We start from the raw sequence: 27,999 nt of genomic DNA on the forward strand, positions 1-27,999 counted from the left end.
TTTGGAAATACATTTTCGTTTTATTTAACAAATAAACAGCTGTTTTACCTTACAAATACAAAGAGCACCGTACTCATTGAGAATACATAATTTGTTTTGATACAACACAGAATTTACATTGTGAAAACGTGGAGATATTTATTTTACAGTACTATTGAAAGCAAAATTAATTGCCCAATATTAGTACCCAAATAAATATTCGCGTAGATTTAGTAATTAATTTAGCTAATAAAACACCGCTGTAATATTATGGCCCAATCGTATTATAACACTAACTTTATCTTTGATATTTTGCTACAAGTAGGTAATCTTTTGAATAAATGGCATAAGTGGTTTAACTTCTATGTTGGAAACCGTTGAAAGTTGAAACGTGATTATCATAATTAGAAAGGTTTACACATTTTCACATTAAACTACGTATAAACCTTGTCACAGTGTAACTTAGCTAAATATTGTATTTACACATTATTTTATTATGACAAATATGAATTTCAAATTAGATTGTGAGATCTGTTTATTGTCCATATAAAAGTTAAAAATAAAAAACCAGTCATGAAGGTCCTTAGCCCGTATTCTGAAACGAGTTTCAAAACTCAGTCCATACACGAGCATACTCGTAGATTCTGTAATTATTTTTAAATCATAGACAATCACAAACATAAAATAGTTAGGTATGAATTTTGACCGTCGTTCCAGCATACAAAGCTGTTTTCGTAATAATAGAAATATGCCCGAGAAAAACACGGATCGAGCCCCTCTATAAGAAGTTTTAGTCATAAATAAGATCTAATTCAACGATAAAAAAGCTTTTAAAACTATATTGTGAGTGGCGACGACTAGTCATCGTTTTCTTAGAACCTAAATATAATATACAGAGTATAATCTATCCAGAATATCTATTTTAATATTTGCGGTAAATTCTTCGATAGATAAATAAGTAAAGTATAAGTACAATTTGTATTGATAACTTTGCGAGAGAATAGAACAGTTTTAGGTAACATGAAAAATGAAGTAAAAATCTGAGATTTTGAATCGAAAGATAACCTAGATAGATTATACAGGATACACTAAAAACTAATCTATAAACTACTTTCTTTTGAGATTGTCAGGTATGTAGTTGTCTTTCCCAGGAATGCCGGTGCCGCCTGAGTCACCCAGCCAGGGGTACCTAGAAAAAGATAAGCCCGTGAAACATAGAAGTCTTCTATTTGAATAGGAATCGAGTTTCCCTTGAGAGAACCTTATTTCCTGGCTTCTACAACGCAAAATTGAATAAACGCTAAACTTGATGTTCGTTTGTTTAGAATTGCAGTCGAATCGTTTATCTGCACTGTTTTTAATATTAGGTTGACTCTCACTGGGAATATTATTTTAGTAGGTATAGTTAAGTAATGTAATACGTGAAACATCCACTAATTTTAGCGACAATTACCCTTTAATTAGTAGACATTAGGCCAAATCGATGGCTCCTACGTATAAGGGCGAAACTGCCGCTTACGCCTTTTTCCAATTATTTAAGCAATGATTTCACTTTGCTCTAATCTATAACATCAGTAAGAAAAAAAAATTTTTTTTCCATTAGATACAAAATAAAATTTTAGGCAAATAGGCGTATGTGCAAAACTACGCCACGTATAAAGCCCAATCATACGATTCGTCAATCTATACGAGTAGTTGCTTACATCAACATATATTTTTGATAATCCAAATCTTAAATAAAGCCATGAAAATATTTAGCAAATTGTTTTATTTATAAATTATGACACATTATATAGTTATTTAATTTTTAGCGTTAAGAGTCGCATCTCAAACTAATTTGAAAATTATAAATAACTTGAAAAAATCGAACTGCCTAAGGGATCGTGGGTTCAATTCCCGCCTTAGGCAATTCGATTTTTTCAAGTTATTTATATTTTTTAAAAATATGACACATTATGTTAAAAGACCTAACTAAATCTCGAGCACAGTATATGGGCGTATTTGCGTTAAAACGTAAAACGGTACATTAAACGACTTTTTCTAACTGATTTATTATTGATATAGCACATGATAACGATTAAAATAATTACATGCATAAATAAAGAGAGTAATCGCTTAAAATATTATATTTACGTTGTCATTTAAGTCTCTTTACGTTGAACAATATACATGAAATTATAGAAATATGCCGACGTAAAAGGGCAATGCGTAAAATCTCAAAATATATTAGAAAAATATAAAAATTGATAACAGCAGTAGCAAAAGCATTACATGTTAAGGCTAAATGTGAAATTTCATTAAATTCGTTTTAGTAGGTCAGAAGATATGACCCAAAAATATGGTTCTGGCCACTAAAATGGCTCTCCTGTAAAATTTACTTTTTTCACTTACGCCAGTATACGTAGGAGCCATCGAAATGGTCGTCTAGTAAACGATTTGTACATCAAAATTCTACTTCGACTTTTTCAGTTTAAAATTATTGCATATTTTGACGTCGTATAACTCGAAGTCAAAACATTTACCACAACGTACTATCGGGGACTCTTCCGCCTGACCACTTTGTAGAAATTTTAGCGTAAGCGCATCGCTCCGGTCACGTGCTCACCCCGTCTCTAATTGGTTACGCATTTTACTATATTTTTACTACGACCAATAAGAGACAATCAGGGCTTAGGTTGCAATACGAAATACCATTGTGCACTTTATTGTCATACGGTTAAGGTTTAAAACGAAATATTTCTTTTTCTTCAATCTTTCTTAGTTTTAGGCTGAGTTGCACCACCTAACTTTGACCGTAACTAGGTATAACGGTAACCGGTGCTTTTTGTATGGAGTTTGACAGATTTTTGACGTTTGTCAAAGTTAAAGTAAGATGGTGCAACTCAGCCTTAGAATTTTAATAATAGAATTTGGTTACAAACAAATAGATATGTATTTTTTTAATATTGTGTTTTTATACGAGGTCTGTCTGCTTTTTGCTTTGGCGAACTGTCGACATATTCTCTCCTTTGTTTTTTTGTGAAGTTTTGTGATCAATAACCGATTGATTTTGTTTTGTGTTGACCCGTGCTAGTAATTGGACTGTTTGATTGCCTTTTTATTGACCTCCGCGCGATTACTGAACCATACCTCTCAAAATAATTATTAATTCTTATATTTACTTACAAACTTATGTATACATTGTTAACTGTTTAAGTATTATTTAGTTTGAAGTTTAATTGTTATTGATTTAAGACCTTGTGTAAAGACACTTAATGTGCAATAAAAAATTGAATTTGAAATAAAACTACATAAATATCATAATATTTACGATGACCAATTACCTGGATCATTGCTACCTAGTGCAATATTTGTATTAAATTGTAATAACGTAGATAAGTGTTTCTTTAAAACGGAAAACAAAAGTTACTAATGTATTAAAAATAAATAGAAACCTATTATAGGTTTTTATTTACATTCAAGGATTTAAGAAAGTTATTATGTAGCCAGATCTTACAATAATTGTTTTTAAGCCACAAATATTCCACTCTTTACTAATTAATTCAATAACATATTGTTTATAATTATAAGTTCCGAATAAATTAAATACCTATTAAATAAGTAAAATTCGAAAGTAACTGTATGATTTTGTATTTCTCGCCTTAACTAGCTAAACTAATATCATTAGATTTACACTCTTAATATCAACAATAATTATAGAAAGGGCTACTTTTTTCTCGGGAAATTGCACAGTTACCTCGGAATGTGCGATACCAATTTTGTGACCCGAGCGGGCAATCGCTAGTTCAAATTTTACACGAAGCCCCATATAATATTTTGTAGCGATTCTTTATTGGGTTTCAAATTGACTAAAATGCGACGTTGCCAAACGAGCGCTACGGATGCGGGTAATAAGCAATACTCAATCCTAAACGCTTTACATAGAGCTTGGTTTGCTAGGGCAAACATCTACAGTGGTGCGCCGACGCTGCTTAGACCCGAAACATGAATGAACGGGGGCGTAGCATAATCGATCGTGTGTGTGCAAACAATTAAGGCCCTTAAGGTGTCAAGGCGTCCGAGTCCCCGATAGTACATAAATAATTTTTTAAACTTTAAATTAAATCCAGTGATACCACATGTCTCTTTACAAAATACCGAGAAATGCACTAATTTGACGGAGTTCGCACCCTGAGTTGTACTAATTAGCCACGAGTCGCGAACCCGTTTCGCAAGACTTCCGCCTTCTTGAATGTGGCCGTCACTCTCTCTCATGACAGCATCTTGAGATGAGCGAAAGAGACAGCGAAATGACAGACACAGTCTAACTAAAGTAAAGCCTGGACTCCACCAAAACGAAGTTGTGTAAAGGAGAGATAATGCTTAGCAACTAAATAGACTATTCATACCTCCTGCGACTCCTTTACTTAAGTAGATAAATAGCAAAAACTTTACAAAACAACCAGGGCGTATCCTTCGAAGCTATAATGGACTATTTAGACCGGAAAGAATTTAGACCTGCCTGCTTGAAAGGCAAAGCTCACTTCTAGAAAACGCTAAACAAATAAGTAGAGTCATGTTTTCTCCACTCTTCCCAACCATCTATCAAAGCTGAGCTCGTTCGTTCGTTCGTTTCAGCCAAATGACGTCCACTGCTGGACAAAGGCCTCCCCCAAGGTTTTCCACAATGAACGGTCCTGCGCTGCCCGCATCCAGGCTCTTTCCGCGACCTTTACCAGATCGTCGGTCCACCTAGTAGGAGGCCTGCCCACGCTATGTCTTCCAGCCCGTGGTCGCCACTCGAGAACTTTCCTGCCCCAACGGCCATCGTCTCTACGAGCTATGTGCCCCGCCCACTGCCACTTGATTTTAGCAATTCTGCGAGCTATGTCGGTTACTTTGGTTCTCCTGCGGATCTCCTCATTTCTGATTCGATCACGCAGGGAGACTCCGAGCATAGCCCGCTCCATCGCCCTTTGGGTGACCTTGAGCCTTCTTATGAGGCCCATAGTAAGCGACCACGTCTCAGATCCGTATACCAACACTGGCAACACGCTGAGCTATTAGGATTTTATTAACAAGATTTTATAGGCAGCTGGCAGCACATGTTCTCTTCTCCCATCTCTGCTTAGGTGGAATCCGGCGAGTAGCCTAGCTGAAATAATAAGTAAAACTTACTGTTTAGGACATTCGCTGCAAGTCTCCATGTACCGCGTGTCGGTGAAGTTACTGTCGGAATGCTTGAAGGGCAGTGCACACTTGTTGGGGAGGTTGCAAGGAGCAGCAGGCAGGTCCTTATTGTCACAGCGCCAAGGCTCATAGTTGTTCAACGCCTTGACTGGCTTGGGGTCTGTCATCCAAGTTAGCGCTTGGGTTACAGTGACGAACCATACGTCTGGTCTGGAAGAAACAGTATCATTATGTTGATGGTTTATTTACGTGATGTGAATCTACATACGTTAGTTTATTCGCGTTAAGAAAATAGTAAAACAGCAATGTAAGAAGTATAGAACTGTGGTAAAAATCAATCCATACTTCAAATGGTAATTGAGAACATAAATTGTCTTTTTAATTTACTATGATCCAATTGGTCAAACAGTGTTGTCAAATCAAAGTTAAAAATCACTATTTTCTTAACGCGAATGTAGGAAAGAAGTTCAAAGAAACTCCAGATTTTTAAACCTTTTTCGCATCACCTTCACAGGGTAGATAAATATACCTAACCGCGCTCTGTTTGTGCTAAAACATAGTATGCAAATAAATATAAATAAAAAACCTGGTAGGTAAAAAACCAATATAGGACAGAGCTTTCTGAGTGTTCCCTATAAAGATATGCCCGATGGAACTTCATAAAACAAAGAAAAGTTATCTCCTTTTTGCGTCCGAAGTTCTGCCCTGTTATAAAGGTATTCGAGCGACTTTGTTCAAATATCAGAAGGACTAGTAACCTGCGCCCTGTAAATAGAATGCAAGTGGAAGCCTGAGCAATTATTAGCTCAGTTTTCGCCGTGGGACTTGTAATTACAAAGGAACTTTTCGCGCAGCCGCCTGCAACAAAGGTTGACTCGGCTGGCTGCACATCACAGAAACTTGAACGTGCATCGCAACTAACACGTTTGACGGCGACATTGGTGTAACGTTTTGTTTTCTTCTTCAATTTAACGTGTTAGTTTTGGTTGGGAATAAAGAAAAAACATTGGAATGCTCTGAACGTAATGTAACTACACCTTTTAATGTCTATAAATCAGACCATCCGTCTTTATTATATTTCAATAAAAATACTTTGTTAGACCTATACCGAGATAAGATAATTATCTAGGTAACCTATGAAGTGTCTAGGTAATAACATAGGTTCACTAGATATCTACTATCTAAGAAATTGAATACCTATACGGGAGGCTTATTTATAAGTTCGGCCATTAAGTATTTGGACCGCCAGATGTTTGAACTGAAAATGTTCTCTATAGAAAAATGCTACGTTATGTAGCTGTGAAACCGCAAGCTGTTGAAGAAGTCTAAATTTTATAGTAGATTGTTAATCACTTATGGAACTTCAAAAAGTAAATTATAAACATGAATAAATATTTCATACAAATATTTATAAAATTGCAAGTGGATACTTTTTTTAATCCTCTGTAACTGTGTAAACCTATTGCTACTGTCAATATTTTTCCCTTTAATAACTGTTACTGACAAGGAGTAGCTAAACTTACTACTTTACAGTATGGTCACTAGAGATTTGTTTATCGAAAACGCTACGTGAAACATATCCAAGAAATTTCGTCTGAGAACTTCGCAAATTATCTACAGAATCACCTTGAAAAGGATCAACCGCATGTTTGTTTTCTTCTAAGACCAAATTCTCACTACTTTAATTCTAGACAAAGTTTGTATTGCATTAGACTTAGACAAGTCAAGCAAGACAAGTCTTTAAGCTTCGCAAACTATAACAACTTTTCGACTTTTCGCAATTAAGTAATTAGTTAAAATATTAGCTTGCCGACTAAGTTGTTCTTATAAATAAGACTAACTTATGTAAAAGTTTCTTTCAGAATTCCTTTTTTCAAGTCACGTAGAATTAAGAACTTTATTTCGTCCTGAATATCTCTGAAAGATTTACTAATGAAACACTTTTATGAACCCTTCTCGCTTAAATTTCATGTTATTCAGGCTTCGATAAACCTAAATAGGTAGTAGTAAAATAATTACTATCTTAGGCAAGTTTTTCTAAAGAGAAAAAAAACGCAAAATACACGATTTAATAAAATGCTCGTTTGCCTCCTGTCCCATGTTAAAGACTAAAATCGTATTATTTTTCCAGCTAAATACACACCATAATACAGACCTAACACGTCTCTAAAGAAATTAAGGAAATTAAAAAAACTTACAAGTCTGCAGCCCACCGGAGGAACTTGTGAAGGCCTTGCTCCAACTCCTTGATCTGGAACCAGTTGGTGTGGAACGGCATCATGTACGGCGCCCGGTTCTGCTCGTAGTACCGGTTGAAGTCTTCCTGCAGCCACTCTAGTACCTGCACGAAGAACACATCAAGTAAGTAACTGACTAACGCCCGAATAGAACTCTGTGATTGGTTCGTGTGTGCGTCCATGCGCACTGTGAGACCTCATAGTAATGTTTGTGAATACGAGCGTAAATTATTTTGCCCATGTGGTTCCCACTCTTCCCGTGGATGTCGTAAGAGATGACTAAAAGACAAGAACGAAAACCAACCAGTCTGGCCAGCGTCGGGAGTATAGGGTACAGGGCTAAATAAATTTGCCTAAGCCTGACTAGCTACAACCATCTTGCCGAAGTCAATGTTGAGAGCATTGTTGTATTGCGACAGTTGGATACAAGAGTTTCTTTGTGGTTGAGGATTTTGGGTGAATCTCGCTTCTACCGCCTGATCATCTTTTTACTTTCCATCAGCACATGCTCCGTAGAGGGTAAAAAAACCTAGTGCGATTGATCAAAAATTCAAAATTCATGACCTACCTTAAGACATATTCTAGAATATTGTTTTTATATCATTTCTCTATTCTATTACGTATTTTACAATTACTGTTTCTTTCTATAAAATCTCTAACAAATAAAGAAAGTGGCGGTGAAAACCAAACCATCGGAATCTGTGAAGCGAAGTAATTGATTTGATAACGCGCGGTAACGGGCTCGTATCTCAACCGGCCGACAGATAGTGCTGATAGGTTTATTACGTAGAACAGTTGTCCCGGGCACTGTAATTGACATCAACCATTTTATCTCACGCTGAAATATATCCTTGCTTTTTGAAGCCTGTGTAAGTTTCGTTTCATTTCATATTTTCATTAATTTATTTATTCCAAAAACAGTGGTTGTAAGGTATAATAATTTTATTACAAGACTGAAGGATGAACTGAGTATTTCTCTATTTAAGTAGGTGAGACCAGAGTTTTCTGTATGTTAATTTACCTTTTCAAAGCAGGAGTTAATGGGTATTTATCTAAATATATAAAAGGAGAAACTGACTGACTGACTGACAGATCAACGCACAGCCTAAACGGCTAAACGTAGGCACTTGAAATTTGGAAGGGACGTAGCTTAGGTACCGTAGAGGTGCACTAAGAAAGGAATTCCCGAAATTCCCACGGAACGGGAATTAGCGGGAAAAACGGGATTCACGCGTACGAAGTCGTGGGCGGCCGCTAGTTTATCTACATAAGTGAACTATCTCAGATCACGATCTATAGAAAAAGAATTGAGTGATAAAAAAATGATAATCTTGTTTGTGAGCAATTAAATGGATTAAGTAAGTCCTAAAATAACGAATAAAAATGGAATTAGTGTTACAGTTATGAATGAATGAATGTCTTAGAATATTCAGAAATCTTTACTTTTGAATTAACTTTTACTCCTTGATACGGTTACTAGATTATTTAATCACAAATCTTTAGAACACTGAAATTAAGCGAGTAGAAAATGCCAGTTTCGTTCAGGGTCAACCTCCACTAGCCTATAACCAAAGGGGTGGCGTAGGTAAGCCTTTGTGTTTATAACTAAACATTAATTAATACCGGACTCAATTGTCTTGTTTTATATTAACGGCAAGGGTATGGCCGTGAATATTCTGGGTATTCTGATTTATTTCGAGTATTACAAGTATCCTTGCCTAAACTAGAAAATACTAGCCATTTATATTGTTAGGTATATTGCTGCAACTTATCAAGTGCATATCACAAATAATAATCTTTGTGAAAAGCAGTGTCATAAAATGTATAATGCTTAAACAAGAAGTGCACAATTTTTACCACTTTCATTTATTATAATGGCGTAAATATTTTCTTGTTTGCTATTGTATGTGAATGCTTAGGATAAAATTGTAGTAGGAACTTAGGTAATTATTATAATTGGTACTTTTCCTGAAACTAAAATAGTCAAGGTTGTGAGAACGAGACACGTCTCTACCGCCTACACATCATCATAACAATACCGGTTTCAGAATAAAAAATGGTTGTACACAAAATGCTTAAAATAACTCCAAGGTATAAATCCAACACCAAGTAAAGATCTTCTTACTTACTTAGTCATATGTAACAAAAGAAAGATATTCAAGGAATATGCTGTCTAAAACCTGTTAGCTCATTACGTCGCGACAGGCACATTAAGGATATTTTCACCTCGCGCTGACGGGTATATAGGGTTACTTTGAAATAATGTAAGAAATGTGTTCTGTATTCTACGCCTCTTACTTATCTCACGTCAATTAAAACTATAGAATGATCGAATATCTAGTTATGTTAGTTTTTATTCGTTTCAGCAGATCTGTGTTTTTTTTTAATAAACACAAATAAAAATAAACATTTAGTTACTACAACTCTTTTAGTCACATTGGTCTTTGTTTAAATGCATTATGAATTGCGAATTTCACCAATACGTGGACATCCTTTTATAAATGATTTTAGTTTTGAAAAATACGTACTTCTTACCCTATATGAATCACATACATACTTCTATTATAATATGAATTACATACATACTGTTTGCGCATAACTTTAGCAGACAAGCTTGTCCACTTAGCCAACTTTTTGCTATTTCTGTACGAGTGTAAAAGTGCGAAGTGCAATCAGTTATATAATTAAAGTTTCGTGCAGACATCTCCTCAGCAAATACTTGAGTTAGTACAAGTGTGATCGTTTTAGTCTGGTGTAGGTTTGGAAAATAATTATTAAAATTAACGACCGACTACCGAAATAGGTAATCAATTAAGGTAAGAACATTTTTTACAATCTTACTTTTAATTCTTTGTTTGTTTCAGCCGTCTACTGCTGGACAAAGGCGACAAAGGCCTCACAGATTTCCTCTACTTGTACCTAAGAATCTAAAACTGTTTTATTTTAAACTGCCTACCAAAAAATTTTGTGCGCATGGAAATACGTGGTTTTGCAATATCAATCATGACCAATTGACATAAAATCCAAAATTAAATAAAAAAAAACTTACATCATCAGAGTCATGATTGTGGAGTACACACTGGTCCAGATACGGACAGTGTCCTCCCTCGAACGTTTCCACGTAGTGAGCGTTGAATGGCACCTCCCAAAGTCCTGTTTGTAAAAGTTAACATTGTTCGATGAAAGATAAACGGGTTCGTCGAAACGCCGCAATTTTGTATCGTAATGAAGCTTTTTGAGTCCGTTATACATTAAAATAGTAAGGAAAGTACGTTTATAGCTTGCAATTTACAAACTGAAATAATTCTTCGTCTGAATTAGTTCTCCGTCTGCTCGTTTGCTCGTTTGCCTCCTATCACATAAAAAAAAAAAATTAAAGTTCTATTCAATCAGGTGAGGAAAACACTATTGGAAACTTGATTCCAGTTCTTCTGAATCTGCTATTACTTCCAAAATGAAATAACGTTAGGAATGAGGGAAAAAAAATGCTGTGACATTCAGTCGCTACTTTAATCGACTGTCACTTTAATCACTTCAAAATTCGACTAGTCTCTCTCTCTCTTTCTCTCTCCTTAAATCCCCCTCTATATCTCTCTTCCTCTTTCTTTCTCTCCCCCTATTTCTCTCCTTCTATTTCCCTACAGTATAATTCCATAAAAACTTACCCGGGAAGGATTTAGTAGGGCAAGTCCCCGACTTGCACTCGTGCGGGATCTTGTAATCGAGGGTGTAAGGCCACACTGGAATAGGCAGCGGCGGGACACCTACCGAGCTGTCGTAGATGTATCCGAAGTCCTCTAGCACCTACAAACAACATTAAGTATGCTTAAAGATACTGCAAAGATATGCAGAGTTTTACTTGCTTTAACTAGTTAATTTAAAGTTCACTACAAGTATTAATCACTATCAATGTTTTTAAAGTGGCCCTTCGAGCCGGATGACAATACTTGAAAATGCAATATAAATCTTACGGGTTTATTGATCACGAGCCATCTAATGCTAACAAATACACGTGCATAGTTTTATTAGTGAATTTTTAGATTGGATATTGATCAGAAGTTTTGAATCCATTGAATACTGGAAAAAGTGACTTGCAACACCAATTTTAAAAATTCGTCAGCCGACCTCTCGTAGGCCGGATGGATGGAAACCGCACCGAATTTTTACGTTTGCCGCACTTTGGATACGTTTCGTCAAAATAAAAGCAGTAGATACACACCAAAGTTTTTGATTCCCAGCGCGCACTGTATAAGCCTACGGCTTTACGTGGAAAAGGTTCTACCAGCCTTTTAGGTCTTAACGTACACGGTGCAGATGATATTTTATTTACTTCTCTAATCTCTTTCACAAAAATAAACTATTTTAACACGTCGAATGCCGCGGCTGGTCACTGAGCTTCGAAATATAGATTTTTATTGTGTTTTTCGACTTAAACTAGAACCATTTCATTAGTGAAACAAACATTTACAAACGAAATTTAAGAACAAACATTAGCAAACCTAGTTCCCCCCATTAGCTAAGTGATTCACAAAGTACCTTCCCTGCTCTGTATGTTTTCAAGTGACACATGCGGGGCCTGTCGAGGACTATGAAACCCAACTTTATTTCCAACTGTAAGCCTGGGACGACATGTTGCAGTCTCCACAAACCAGTTCCGAATTTCGGAGCACTAAAATATTACAATTTACTTAGCAATTAAGTTGCACACACGCGGTGTAGGCAACGACTTAATAGGGAGGACGAAATGTTAAGTAATGGAAGTGAAGCTCGAAATACAGGTTGTATTAACGGACGGGATGCTTTATATTATTATGGCGAAGTCGTATTAGGGCCAGCAAAATTCGGAATATTCCAATAGAGTGTTTAAGCTCTCTGACAACGCGTATTGGCAAAAGTTTACCCACATAAAGTTCAACTTTCGTTGACACGATTTTCGGGATAATAATCTGAGGCGGGTTAAATTATAAACCTGTTCCTGTTGTAAAATGATAAATATTATTTTTAAAAAGCCCCTTTAACTAACACCTCGTTAGGAATGGGTAAATCACAATAGTTTAGTGGACGACGGAGTTTGAACCAGTGTTCTTTGGATGTCGAGCCGGTCAGTCCGACACTAAAACAGTTTTGACTTGGCCTCAAAATTAAGGTCAATACTAGCTCAATTTAGGGACCCTACAGAATTGTAGGAAATTACACCTTAACTTACTTGTCTAAATACCTACTACATTACCTTAAACTGCGTGTTTCTACCAGGCCTAAAGAACGGCGCCCTCGTCCCTACGATCTTGGTGCGGGACATGTTATTGTAATTAAAATTACACCTTAACCCAGTTTGTATATGTAATACTGTACCTTAAACTGCGTGTTTCTACCAGGCTTCAAGAACGGCGCTCTCGTCCCTACGATCTCCGTTCGGGACACGTTCGCGAATCGGCGCAGGATTTCCCTCATGCCGATCATCTCGCCTGCCCACTATTTAGGATCTATTTCCGATGCCCAGATGCCTTCCTTCTATCAATTCAAGTAGGAAATTACACCTTAAATAACTTGTCTAAATTCTACTTTACCTTGAACTGCGTGTTTCTACCAGGCTTCAAGAACGGCGCCCTCGTTCCCACGATCTCCGTTCGGGACACGTTCGCGAATCGTCGCAGGATTTCCCTCATGCCGATCATCTCGCCTGCCCACTCTTCGTAGCCTTTGTCTTGCAGGCCTTGCTGTTGGGACACCGTGCCTGTGGCGATCTGGGACAGAGGGGACACTTATATAAACTGTTATACTAATAGTATAAATAGGGATGTTTCCTGGGTCAAAAAGCAAGAGTTTTAATTAGTCCGTCAGTTAACTTATCAAAAAATACTCTACATGTATTTTTCACTTTTTCAAACTAATGAAAATTTAAAGAGATAAAGCGCGCCAAAGTTCATAAGAAGAGGCCCATGACGTCAATGAGTGCATAAAAGTGCCGCACTTTGTGACGTCGCGCGGAACTTCAACGCACCATAACTATGTAATTATTTGTTAGATTGAAAAATAAAAATATAGGTGTCCAATATTTTTTGATATTAAACATGACGGACTAAAAAAAATTTTTTAGGAAACTAGCCTATTGTATAGTTTACGAGTATTTCCGACGTAATATAAAAAGGAATCTCTTCACTATTTTCATTGCGTAACTGTATTGTGGTTTTGAAAAACATAAAAAATAAGTTGCCTTCACCCATACTCATTAGTTACTTTGTAACTTGAAATAATTTTAACAAGTTTTAACGCGGTACGCGGATAAGTAATATTGAAATATTACCTGTATTTGCCTGACGTTTCCTATCCGCGTATCGCGTTAAAACCTGTTTAAATTATTTTAATTATGCAACGTAAGTGTTAAATTAATTACTTTGTAACTTATTATTGAAATTAAAAATAAAATTATACCAACCTCATGACCGTAGTGTGCTAGAGCCTGAACCTGGACGTAATTGCTGAAAAAACATACATTTGCAATGAAACTTAGGAATAAAGATAAATACAAGTTGATATTACCTAAATCTTATTCATACCTAGTTTTAAACCATTTTAACTTTATAGCCCCAAACCTAATAAAAACGTTTCTCATCATAATTTCCTAGATTTCCTGCAGACTGAAATCCTAGGAATACATCCAGAAAGATTTTGAAACATTTTCAACCACAACCTATCTATTTGCTAACGAACGTAAGAGTGGTTTTATTTTAAACAAGCGGGCAGCTTGCAACTTCATAGTAGAATTCCGTTTCTGTCAGTCGTCCAGCTAACCAATATGAGGCCAAGGATGCAATGCAGTAATCTACAAACAATCATTGCAAAATCTTTATTTTATTCGTGTAAATAAATCACACTTATGTTATTAAGTAGGTTTATTATAAGTGTATGGATTTTTGATGTGTACAGTGTATGTACATTGTGCATACTATTTATTTATAAACCTTTCCCTCCATTTCATATCGCAAAAACCGGCCAAATACGATTGAAATGGAACTGAGTGTTCCATGCCTCAAAATAATTATGTCGGATTAAAAAACAAACTGTAGCTTAAGTACAAATCTGCCACATAATAAACTGCAAATTACGAGAACATTAGGTAATTTTAAAATTCCAAAAAAAAGTCAGATCATTGCTTGTTTTACAAACCAATTGCAAGTTTCACTATTCTAGGTTTAATTTTAAAAACAATTTTAAATAAGTATTCATTTTTTTCTTGACTATTTACATTCGTCTGCCACCTCACATCACATGAATTTTTTTTTTGAGTTGCCGAACACTAAAAACACATCCGCTAGACAATTTATCCGATGTTTTACGAAATAAAAAATCAATTAAAAGCTTTTTGAAAACATAAAACACGCCCCAAGGCGATGGGTCTAAAATGAATGGCCATTCTATTTTCACCCGCAATAATTGATCAAAGCGTTTCAATAAAACATATTGTCTAACAGGAATTCGACATAGCTCTCATTATTCAATAATGCGTGTACATTTAACTAATTAATCCTTTTAGAAACAAAACCAAATTACAGCCGGATTGTATTAATTCACAGCTCAAATTATGTTTTTAGGTTAATGCACTGGTACAATTTGGCAACATTGCAATATTGGATTTGGCGTCAAAACCATGTGAGTGTATAAAGTCCTGTGTGAACATTGAAATACTATAAATCGAGTGGAATTAAACACAAACACCGCATGGTAGTCTTATCAATCGGGATCTGTTATATTGTGTATTTAACAAATTGTGTAGAGTCGTTTTTAAATTTATTAGACGAACTAAGAAAACTTCGAGTGACATTGAAATCGTGAGATGAGAAGAAAATAGGAGGAATTTGGATTGTCATTACCATCTTATTGACAAAAACTATATGATCTATCATTTGGTAGAGCAATACTTATACTTAGTTAATGGGGCTTTCAGAAATAAGAAAAGCATTTTAAAGAAGCTGTCTTATTAGAATTATTGACTGATTCCATCAACTAACCCGCTCTAAAGCTAAAACACCATAATTCAAAATCTTAAATTATAGCGCAACGCAACCCATGTGCATAAACACTTATGATGAAAAATCTATAAAGTAAGTAATGTAAAGACCAAAAGTTCTTACCTGTATTCATGAGACAGGAAAAACGTCCCACGTATGGGACAGCCATTCGGATTCTTCAGCTTGCCGTTAAAAACTTTCTTGTATAGTTCGAAGTTGTTCAAATTGACAGCCCCGTCGAAAGTTAGCATGATCATTTGCGGAGTCTGCCGAGTAATAAAACAAACTTTTACATCTAAATACTCGGTGGAATTGCGTAATAATTCGCATTTTTATTCACCGACTTTCACTCGAGGTGAATTTAAATTCTCAAGGTTTATATAAATTGAAGAAAGTGTTTAAAGTGAAGAATGTCAACGATGCTTACGACAGCTTTTTAATTGTTCAGTTACTTGAGAATTATTTGTGAATCGGTCTTAAAATTTTATATTATTTTTAAATTAATTTGTCTGATCTTCAAATAACAGTTTTAGCTTATTATAACAAAAAATAGTCTTTAGAATTCACCTTTAGTGGGTCAATGACAAAACTGAAAACATCAACGTTAAAAACACTTGGTCTATCTTGTTTTTTTTTACTGTTATAGTAAAGGTCATATTCATGAACTGAACTGAATCTAATAGTTGTTCTCGTGACAAATGCAAATGGGTATTGGATATGAAATTAAAACTAAGGACAGACTCTCTTTACTAAACTTGAGTCACAAAATATCGGTTCATCATCATTATTTCAGTCACAGAACGTCCACTGCTGAACATAGGCCTCCCCCAATGATTTCCATATTGCCCGGTTGGTAGCGGCCTGCATCCAGCGCCCTTCTGCTACCTTTATGAGATCGTCGATATTAATATCGGTTACCAAAATAGTAATAATTGCTTACATTTTCAGGGTCAATGCCGCCGGGTATGAGAGTGCCGTCTTTGGAACAGAAGCAGTACGGCAACTGGCACTCAGCCGGGTCGCACTTGGTCGCTAGGTCTAGAGGCGCTTCCGTGATGGGAGCCTGCGCTGAAAGTTGGAATAGCTACTTTATTACAGTGCCACAAAATACTTATTAATTTCTTAGACAAGAATTTATATGATTTTTAACAGTTCTTACAGTCACCATAATACATCTGAATACATCGAAGTTTTTAAAGTATATTCGTTTAAAAAGCAAAACTAAAATCAATAATATTTTAATGCTATTTCTTTTTTACGTTGCCCGTACTTAGGTACGGATTACCCGTCCTTGAAAGGATTAATTTAAAAACAAAACGTAAGAATCCTTATTTTTCATAAATCTTGTTTTCTTAATTAGTGAATATAAACATGGGAGTAAAAATAAAGAGACGCTTCGATTATTGTCTGGATTTTCTCAAATCTGTCTAAAGCCGATTTATCTTGAAATTATTTTCCACGTGTATCTTCTTAAATCAGATTTATCATTGCGTATCATTTTAAAACGTCATAAAGGTATTTTCTGAAACACTCAAAGTTATTTTTAGTAAACAAACGACACGATGCCTAGGCAATTTCAATCGTTTTAAAATGACAACTCGACAATTGGTGGTTTAGAATTAATTACTACCGTCGGGCAGCCGAGCGCGGCGGTGTTCAAAAATTCATCAAGCGACGCATTGACTGTCTGCATGTAGATTAGCTGTTTTAGCTAACTACCTCACATCACAAACTGCCCACAAAATGATGGGCATATTTCAACATTATGCGACGTTGGGACATAATTAGCTGCCCACCTAAGTTTGCACGACAGTGTTAGCTCATTAAATGCTGTAGGTTTTGTCCTATTGATGTAGGTAGAGTCAAGATTGCAAAAATATATTGCACAAATCCATTTCATTTAAAAATATGCCATAAATCTCACCTGTTTATGAATAGCTGCTATTACTAATAACTTTTTTGTTGTAGTACCAATAAGTGTTCATTGAGATTAAAGATGACATACATTTTCTACAAAAGCATAGAGCCCGCAAACCGCCTTCTACATAATATATTGTCTCAACCACGCGTGCTTGTGCCAGCCCTATTCAGTGTGAAATGGTGATGAAGTAGGTATTATACAGGTTGGCACTAAATAAATTATTCATGTTTTTCATAACACCTGTGAATCTGAAAATAGGACCTATCGCACGCCACTCACGTACTTGCTTGAAAACTATATTCTAAAAGCTACTGTAAAGGCGAGATTCTTTGGAAATAGAATAACTTTTAAAATAAATTCCCAACTTTTACGGAGTTTGCTGTTTAAAATATAAATACTCGCTTGATATAAAATGCTAATCCAGACCTTCGTGAAATTTCTCACGCTTTACAAAATTTACTCTGGGTTTGTAGGTACAAAATACAAAAATAATATGTTTAGCCTCATACCTAATGTTATTTTATTAAGTTATGTAGGTTTATCTTTATTTTAAAATGAGATGAGATGCTGTTTAGAACAATATTAAAGTTTTTGCTCATGTTTACATCTCTGTGGATTTCGACAAATTACAAAAAGTCTTCATAGAATTTGAAATGGTTTCAGCGCTTTCGGCGTAAAAACCTACATACAGAAAAAGTTTCTTCCAGATTGTTTGTTATAGTTATATTATTATTAAATTACTTACTGGTAGCAATAGGACCACATCTCGCCTCAGCTTTGAAGGTACAGAACTTGCTGATATCGTCGAAGAACAATCCAGAAGGACATCTATTCAAGTACGGGTACCCATCGACGCACTGGAACGAAAACGAATGAATAATTACTCACGTGATGCGTACTAATATATTGGCACATTATGTAAATCAATATTGACTGATGTTTACGCAGCGAAAGACAGAATGACCGCTTTCAAACAAACAAAAATGTTCCTAAAAACGAGTTTATGCAAGTAGACATTTTACAGTGAATTGTCTGCTGCTTTTTTGCTTTTCATCATTGAAACGGGACTTTTTTAATCTTTTGCTCCCACCACTGCAACTCTTCAAACACGATCTACAGCTTGACTACCATTAAAGTCCCAAACCATGAATGTCATGTTTGTCAAGTGATTTATCAGGGAGTCCGAATCTCTTCTATCATCATCATCGCTGGTTCAAGATAAGGTACGTCGATTTGCTGCCGGACTTAACCTATCTACCCACCTCAGCTCACTACTGAAATATGAATTGAATTAAAAATATATTCAAGTGTTATAAAATTGTGCTTGGTATGGCAACACCAAGTGATGCAAAATTTGGAAACACTGAAATTCAGCCAATTTCAGTAACCAAGCCAAGTTTCGAGCTTTCCATTACAGGGACACATGGACATCTATGACTCTACTGCTCCTTATTATCTTATAGCTGAAGGGTTTGAATCAAATAACTGATCCCATTCGAAGTCGTTCATGCGCATCAAATAGAAATTAGCATGTACTGATAATCTGCCCATAGTAACATGGAATCTGCCCGCAATAGGTTTATCATTGCTAATAATTAACAATCTCTAATTTATTTGTATCGGAAATATCAGATTTCTAAGTGGTAATTAATTATCGACACATTTGTGAAGGTCGGTTTGTTCTGATAAATATTTTTAATGAAATTCAATATAATAGTACGGTTAATAATACGGACTTACCTACTTTGTAATAAGTGCTAGTTTGCAAAAAAAGTCTGAGACTAGACTCTGTCTGGCTATTTTTATTTCATTCTATGATAAAGTTTTCAGTCCAGTCATCTGCTGCAACACATCATCTGAAGTCCTAAATTCTAGATTGATATTCTACCCGCGCGATACCCCAGGCTATACACTCAATATGCGCAAAACGTATCGCACGCTATCAAATATGTGTGCTTTAATACTAGAAGGATCGATGAAATAAAGCTGAACTAAGTAAAACATAGTAAATAATAATTTCTAATAGTGTAAAAGCAAAGACATACCTACCTAGGTATACGGGTTCTGAAACACCTGATGAAACAGTACTATTAGGGCTAGATTATTTGTACACTGTAAGAGACACAATGTGTAGTTGGATGTGCCAAACATAGTTGTATAGATGTCTATGGATGGATACGTAAACAATCTAAACTATGTAGGTTACTACAAGTGTCAGTTTTGTACATACAATTTCGAAGAAGTAAGAACCAGTAGGTGTTGTGACTGATGACGGAATTATGTCTTATTTCTATGACATAGGTACGATAGGTACTAATTGTACGCATGCGGAGCCGCGGGAAAAGGCAATTCAACATTCCTAGCGCAGCGCGATCGTATCGAGGACATAATTAATATCTACCTATACGAAACTTTCATTATCTATCTGCCTTCGGTGATTTATCTGAGAAGCGACCCTTTTGTTAAGCAATTAATTAAAGACGCTCAAATTTAATTAAGAGCTCCAGTAAGAATAGACTTCTGTACGTTTTAGCGATATAAAAAGAAGTATGGTTAATGAAAGGTTTTCTGGATGAAAGGAATTTTCATTTACGTACCTATAAATAAATTAATTCTATTTTCAGAAAAGGAAAAATGCTTTCGAACGAATTTAAAGTTGTAACGATTAATACTTCAAGTAGGCCTATATTATTAGAGTATTTTTTAAAAAAAATAGGATAGTAGTCCTTACTTATACTTCAGTAACTTCTGTCCGCAAATATTAACGATACGTTCTCACTTTACATAGTTACATGATAAATTTATTTTATTTATTTATTTATTTTATTTTAATTGAGTTTACTCAATAACTAAGTAAGTACTATTTAAAAAATACACGTAAAGGGATAGAAAAAGACGGTGATGTAGGTTATTTCTGGAAATCATGGAAATGTGACTTTGAAGCAACCACTTTATCATACGTAGTCCTCGATTCCGTTAGAAGTCACACGAAAGGTATCTACGTCTGAAGATTACAAATTAAGTGAACTTAAAAACCAAGAAACGTCGCGGAGATTCGTGATTATTCGTGAAGCTTCATCAGAATTGAGGGCACGTCGTCTGCCACAACGAGCCAGTCAATGTTTTTTGACAAGTTCACAAAACATTTCAATAAAATCGACAAAAACATGAGAAGATCAAAGTTTCGTCTCGATTCTTTTGTTTCTTTTTGTGGATTATAGTGATTCCCAACACAGAAAACTTTGAATGGTACACAGTAATTTAATAATGCTAATTCGGAAATTGTTTTACTCCAAATATGCATTTAGAACACTTTTACTAACCAATCTGTTGTATTAATATTCATGAATCTTCACATAAAAGCTGTTTATTAGGTACATAAAATATTCGACAGGCGATCTCGCCTGACACATTTTGCTTTTGTGTATCATATATGTACACAAAAGCTGTGTTAATTCAATGTGTTAAAAACAAGTAATTCTGAATTAAAACAAAAATAACAAAATAAGTGTTTAATTAAAATGTCAGTTAGCACTTAAACGAAATCATTTTCTATTTCCAGTTTGCAATACAGGGTGTCCCGTAATGTAACGTCAAGCCGGAACTGGGTGTTGAGGCAAGTTGTGCTGGTTATCAGAAAAATATAAAAAAAAATCTATGTGGCATATTTTAAAAATAATAGGCATTTAAAAAAAATCAAAAAATTCTACTCCATGTGACGGTCCTTTTGCTCGTGTTGCCACAAATCTTCACTTTTTCCAAATTTTTTTTTTGTTATGTAACCCTGAATAATGCTTCTCTAAATTGTTATCAAAATTACAAAACCAGCTGCTCCAGCTTGGATGAAAAAAATACATTATTCCCAAAAAAAAATTCAAAATAAAAATTTTGCCTAGTTTAAACTGACTGTACTGAAAAAAAAATGTACTACGCGAGTGTGGCAAGTGACGTCATAATTTGGCGCATTTAGTAAGAATTCCAAAATGGTATAAACACTTGGTAAATTTTTGCTGTAATTGTCGACAATTTTTGGTTTTTTGGAAATAGTCCCGTTTTTAACTTTATCTACCTTGGTTAAAAATTATTATTCTAATGTGCCCAAAATTCAAGTTTCTGTGACTGACTACCGTACAGTCAGTCACAGAAACTTTTGTCACCTTGACAGTAATTAGTAGTTGACATACTGTGACAAAAGTCACCCTGCCCCACCTGCTCTGCCTGCATTTGTACTTGGTAACAGGGATAATAAGGATATGAAGTTTCGGTTATGGATACGGTTACGGATATTAGAATAATATTATACCGGTTTCGGTTACGGTCACGGATATGAAATCATTTCAGATTATCCGAAAGTCTCGGATAATTTCGGTTACGGAATTATTAGAATTTCAAAAATGTAGGTATAATACAAATAGCAAGATGCTGCGTGAGCGTGACCCACATAGCTACTTTATGTACCAACTAAGACGACACCTATGTATGATAAAGGTAAAACAGGCTGGCATATTAGATGGTGCCAGCGAATGCCAGACAAGTTGGTAACAAATATTAAGATTTAAGGTACAATTCCAAGACGGGCCGCAGACCGCAAACTGCAAAACTATGAAATCGGCAGCGCGGCATTGCAGCTGTGGCGTGTATACTGCAGATTTCATAGAGTTTTGCAGTTTGGCCTTTATCCGAAACTATCCGTAACTTTTGAATTAGTTTCGGTTACGGTTATGGATATTTTTTTATTTCGGATATCCGATAGTTTCGGTTACGGTTACGGATATCCATAACATCCCTGCTTGGTAAGGTGGCCCTCTCCGTCCCGCTCATACCTTTTAAAATGGCTTCTCCACCTCACTTAAGCCAGAAACTTGAATTTTGGGCACATTAGAATAATATTTTTAACCAAGGTAGATAAAATTAAAAACGGGATTATTTCCAATAAACAAAAATTGTCGACAGTTACAGCAAGATTTTACAAAGTGTTATACCATTTTGGAATCCTTACTAAATGCGCCAAATTATGACGTCACTTGCCACACTCGCGTAGTACAATTTTTTTTCAGTACAGTCAGTTTAAACTAGGCAAAATTTTTATTTTGATATTTTTTTTTGGGAATAATGTATTTTTTTCATCCAAGTTGGAGCAGCTGGTTTTGTAATTTTGATAACAATTTAGAGAAGCATTATTCAGGGTTACATAACAAAAAAAAAATTTGGAAAAAGTGAAGATTTGTGGCAACACGAGTAAAAGGACCGTCACCTGGAGTAGAATTTTTTGATTTTTTTAAAATGCCTATTATTTTTAAAATATGCCACATAGATTTTTTTTTCTATTTTTCTGATAACCAGCACAACTTGCCTCAACACCCAGTTCCGGCTTGACGTTACATTACGGGACACCCTGTATACTCGTACGTGAATATGTTAAGAGGCAATCAGGTTTAATATTGTTTTAAATGATTTTACAATTAAAAATATATTACCATATAACTTTTCCTCTAGAATAATAAATGTCTAACTACCATTTCATAGCCGGTTTTGCACTTGTGCCTAGTGCGGCTTGATTACATAGTATCGATAAATAAAATGTAAATAAAATTAAATGTAATTACGGCAATAAAATAGTAGCAATAGTTCAGTCGCTAACACATCAGGCTATATTTTATAGCAAAATAGCTCATAATTACAACCAAATCAGACTCTACAATATCGAAACTACTTATTTTATTTCTTGAACACGACACGAGTTTAGTTTTTCAGAAATAATTCCTTCTATCGATAGTCCTATCGATATGTTCGGCATCACTAGTTTGCACAATCAATCTACCTACCAAGTAGTAAGTATTTTTATCAACAGCATTCTTGCTCTACTGGTCTGAAACCGGTCAACCAACATAGTAAAATGTCAATACGACGAACCAAACGATTTCTTTAATTACCATTAATTTCGTATGCTTAGTTATTATGTCATTAATTTGTGAAGAAACTATTAGTCCAAGGCCATCATGTATATGTATATCCTGAGATCTATTCCACTTTGATCGCCTGGATTTGATCACCCAGGTAATCAAAGTGGACTCCAAGCGACACTTTGGTGCACTTTGATCACCTATAAGTGAACTTATCCATGGATGATCAATGGACACCAAAGTGTTGTCTGGAGTCCACTTTGATCACTTTGGTGATTAAATCCAGGTGATCAAAGTGGAATACACCTATCCTTAGACCTAATTGAATAAAATTCTACATAAACTCTACTGTTAATGCATCATTTAATGAAGAATGTTCACTAATTTTGTTTTTTAGCTTTCTGTATTCTCTGTTAAAAATAAAAAATACACGTGAAAGAATTATTTCGATACGTCAATTAGTTTCCAAGATATTGAATTTTAAAAGTGCGGGCGGCGGCCGGCCCGCCATTTTATGCGCGTGACGTCATATTACAGTGACTGGCTCATATTTGTATGGGTGGAATCTTGCAAGCTGAATTAAGAGCCACTTCCAGGCAACCGATTAAGCTGAAATTTCGCAAACACGCGTGATTTGGATGACCATGCAATATTATGATGATATGGAGCTGATCTGATGATGGAGCTGGAAGGTGGCCATAAGAACTCTATAATAAAACGACTTAAATGCATCGAGTTTGGGCTCGTTCGTTTTGTATTGATGAGTATTTTAATTCTATATAGTAATCAGGGTCTAATGATGAAGCTGGAAGGTAATTCGCAATAAAACGACACAATCGCATCAAGTTTGGGTTTGGTTCAATTTTAATTTCTGTGATGGGTCTGGGTGTTAATATGTATAATAAGTTTGTATTTAAAAAAAAAATGTATTTCAGTATGTTTATATCCGTTTTCTAGTGAGCGGACACTGTGAATGTACGTCACGCGGGGTCACGTGACCGTCGGCGGGACTCAATATTTAAGCGAACTTTGAATGCCTATAAAATCATAACTACTGGGTATTTTTGAATGAAATAAAAACTAATGTATTTGTAAATGTAAAAGCTTAACTGTAACATAGGTTTCAAGTGATTTTGCATACCTAGTAACATTCTCAATTCTTTGATGGAAGATATAACCTGTTTATGGTGTCATAACCTATTGTATAAGTCGAGTTAGAGAAAAGCAAGTAGTCACTTCCTGTATACTAACTTTGGGTAGATTACGGCTTAGTATCGCTTTCATAATTATTTTTATGCGGACACAAAATCTAGCATCGTTCATACTTGAATACCGTAACAATATGATTTATATCACGCGTGTTTGATGTAATCGTCTCTACTATATGAATATGATGTCAGAAATACCTGTGTATTAATATCGAAAATGGTATGGCATCTACTAAAAGAAAATACATACTTGGGACATAATATGCCTATGGTTTATTCACAGTCTAAATATTTTTTTATCCAAAACAAGGAAGCTGTGTATACTATACCTACATTACCTCCTTACTCTAAAACTATACAGTGTAAATATTAATGTAAATATGATTTAACATCGACACGTAATCATAGGTAGGTACTGCATTGCTTTAAATATAAGTAGGTATATTGTCACTGATCGTCGATCACCAAACCAACATGTAGGTAAAGTAAAAAACCCATTATCCTAGGTTAAACTATTAACAAGCATGCCCTAAGTGTCTATAATGTGCCAATTCAATTATAATTAATGGGCAGTGTGTGCTTACCTGGTAGAAGCGTCTGCAAGTGGCGGGGTCCGCAAAATTGCCGTTGCCCTGCGTGCCCTCTGGACAAACAAACTCCTCCTCCTTGTCCTTGTCCTTCTGGCAACTAACTGAAAGCCATAAAAGGTAGTTTTAACCTCTCAAATTTAGCTAAGGAGTTTAGGATATGTTTCATGTTCTGAACTCATGGGTATTCATTTTAAAAACTATCTCATAAGTCATGGTTATTTTATTCTTCGCTAGCGTTACCTATCTCATTTTATGTAACTTAAGATACGCCTATAGACGACAAAAACGAGTAATATTATATGACCTACAATTACTTAGTCCACGAACTATGTAACAGATACATACCTACTATAAATTGTTCAATTAACTTCCTCGGAAAATTTATTACCTACTTTTATGTGATTCGAAAGTTTTACTACTAAAAAGGCATAGGTTGTTATCTAAACAAAATTACAGACTGAATGATTGTGTGATGAAAACTAAATGTGGTTTACTTATTTATTACTACTGTTTGTGAGGAGGTGTGTTTGATTCTCCGACTCACACTGTAATATCGGTGCCCATTTAAACGTAAACGTTGTGTAAAAACTACGTACATTTTTCGAAATTGGGACTCTACCATTTGAAACTTACTCTACCTAATAATCATTTAATATACATTTGAATAAGAATCACGTTCTATTCATAATTAATTAATTTATATGCTTAACGAAATGGCATAACGTTTTATAACAATGCAAATAGCATTCACTATTATCATCGTAACAGTCTCTATGTTCTTTCAATTCTTATTTGGATCTATTCAATATCTTGCTGAAAGTGAAAGTATGTATCGTAGTCCTGATTGAAAGATGATTCATTTGATTTCATAATTAAATGGCCCGTATTAAAGTTAGAAGGAAGTCACGATTCTTTAACACCTCTGATAAAAACTCGATTGACAACCGGTCGACGAAAGGTCAAAGGCAAAAGTAAAGTATTCTCATAATTATAAGTTTAGTTATGATGTGGCACTAATAACTCGCCTGATAGTAGATAATAATAGCCATAGTTATGTAATTACTTCCATCCAATCTAACGTAGAAATAAGTGTCAAAATACGATCAAAATCACATGTGTTAAAATTACATTTTGTTAGACAAATGTTAGACTGAATTTGATAAATAACATATCTCACCTAACTGTCGATAAATAAAATTACTTTTGCAATATTGTGTGTTACTAAAAGTTTCACTTGTTTTAGTTTCTATTGAAAGGCGAGTATAGAAATACCTACCTACCTAAAACAAAAGGGAGCGATTCAATAGGCATTGGCGATATTTTAATAAATACGTGTGGATCGCGTTCCAGCAATTCGTATTTCGTGAATAACAGAAGCGACGTGGATGGAAAATGGGATGAATGGAGACGAAGATGCCGTCGTCATGAATTGGCTTGACATTTTTTTCCTATTATTGGCATTTGGCTCAATAGATCCCTGTATTTTGTTTTGAGAATAGTCATCCAGGTTCTTATGGTAGGTAGGTATCCGTTCACATACGTAACTAGTAAATATATGTACGGCGGTAATATTCAGTGCTTAAAACCGGTTTTTGACCTTAAGTTAGGATACATACCTATGTATATCCTATTGCTAAAAGCTTAATGTCTGTCGTGTCGTTTCACAATTTACCCAATTTTTAACACAATTACGAAAATTTATGTAGTACGAGAGGTATCTCTAAAATTTCGATCCTAATTATGTGCCTACTTACAATATTTGTTAGAAGAAGAAGGAAGTCTGATGTACCTACCTAATTAAATTGATATTAGGTCTTTTAAAAATACATTATGTTGACGTGCACACAAAAATAAGCCTAAGAAAATTCCAGTTCATATTCTACACTTTTGGTAATGACTTTCGAGATAGAGGATCTATTGGAACGAAGGGGAATTTATTGCTTTTTAATCGACTTCAAGACAAAACGACTGAACATTTCACAGTTAAAGCACGAAGAATTCTGTTGGAATTTTTAGGCACTCAATGTCATAAAATTTCAAAAGTACAAAGGCATATTTAAGGTATAATAGTTATCATCGGCCAAAATTCACATCATTGTTAAATGTGACTCTCTTCAAGGTAATGATTGCACGTAGCGTTGTAATTCGGAGGAAACGTGCACGTATGCGCACTGAGTCTCAAAAAGACAGGTCAGGCGGAATCAAGTTTGTATGCATAACTTGTAACGTTATTTACGATGCGTTTAACTTAACTTATGCTTAACGCGAAAATAAATCTACCTATAGCCTATTTTATAATTATTATGAAGGGAATGGAGGAAAAGGAATGTGATATTCAATCATGTTTGAGTAAGTATGTACTTTTCTGGTTTCTGTAAGGATATTAATAACTTAGCAGGTAGCCAAGTCAATATCCTCGATCGTACTGGAACCGGTCGCACACCTCAATGTCAAGTGAAAGAAGTACATACGTACACGACGAATTCTAATTAAGTAGGACCTACATTTAGGTCCCTTAGCGACTAACTCATACTTTCTATGATGAAGGTAAACATGAAAAATACACCAAAAAATCACGTACGAATTAACTTTTCTCACACTTTCACATACGCCCATTAAAAGTTGTCTGCCAAAACTCGTATCTAACTTGCAAATAGCTTTCACTGATCATTTCGCGGTAACAGTTACGTACAAGTTAACAAATTGATCGGCGTATCGCTTGCATAAGGTTATGAATAACTGCTGCATTGGATTTTGTTCCTGTACACGACAACGCTGCAGCAGTTGCGTGGCACTGGTAAAAAATAGGGATATTTCACTAACCATTTCCGAGAATAGCACAGATAAGAAGTAGTATCGTCTTATAAGGTAGGCTAGCCATGGCGGTCCGTGCGCCGTTCACTCGTACTCGCGACATGTCACCTTTCACCGACGCGCGCGCACTGCGCCGCGGCCGCGCTGCGCCGGCGCACCAAGCCGCTGC

At 35.3% G+C, this 27,999-nt stretch overlaps 1 protein-coding gene across 1 annotated transcript; it reads right to left on the minus strand.

The window, feature by feature from the left end:
- LOC135072597 (chitin deacetylase 1) lies at window positions 1–27,973 on the minus strand. Its single transcript, XM_063966570.1, has 12 exons — window positions 27,840–27,973; window positions 25,011–25,117; window positions 18,061–18,172; window positions 16,335–16,462; window positions 15,518–15,660; window positions 13,822–13,864; window positions 12,953–13,129; window positions 11,051–11,189; window positions 10,435–10,538; window positions 7,347–7,489; window positions 5,137–5,358; window positions 1–1,168 (listed from the first exon to the last, which is right to left on the minus strand). The coding sequence occupies exons 1-12, from the start codon at window positions 27,931–27,933 to the stop codon at window positions 1,087–1,089; spliced, it is 1,494 nt and encodes a 497-aa protein (XP_063822640.1). The 5' UTR covers window positions 27,934–27,973; the 3' UTR covers window positions 1–1,086.
- Between the last annotated feature and the right edge of the window lie 26 nt (window positions 27,974–27,999).

This window comes from Ostrinia nubilalis, chromosome 6, assembly GCF_963855985.1.
Source record: "Ostrinia nubilalis chromosome 6, ilOstNubi1.1, whole genome shotgun sequence".
NCBI classification, from domain to species: Eukaryota; Metazoa; Arthropoda; class Insecta; order Lepidoptera; family Crambidae; genus Ostrinia; species Ostrinia nubilalis.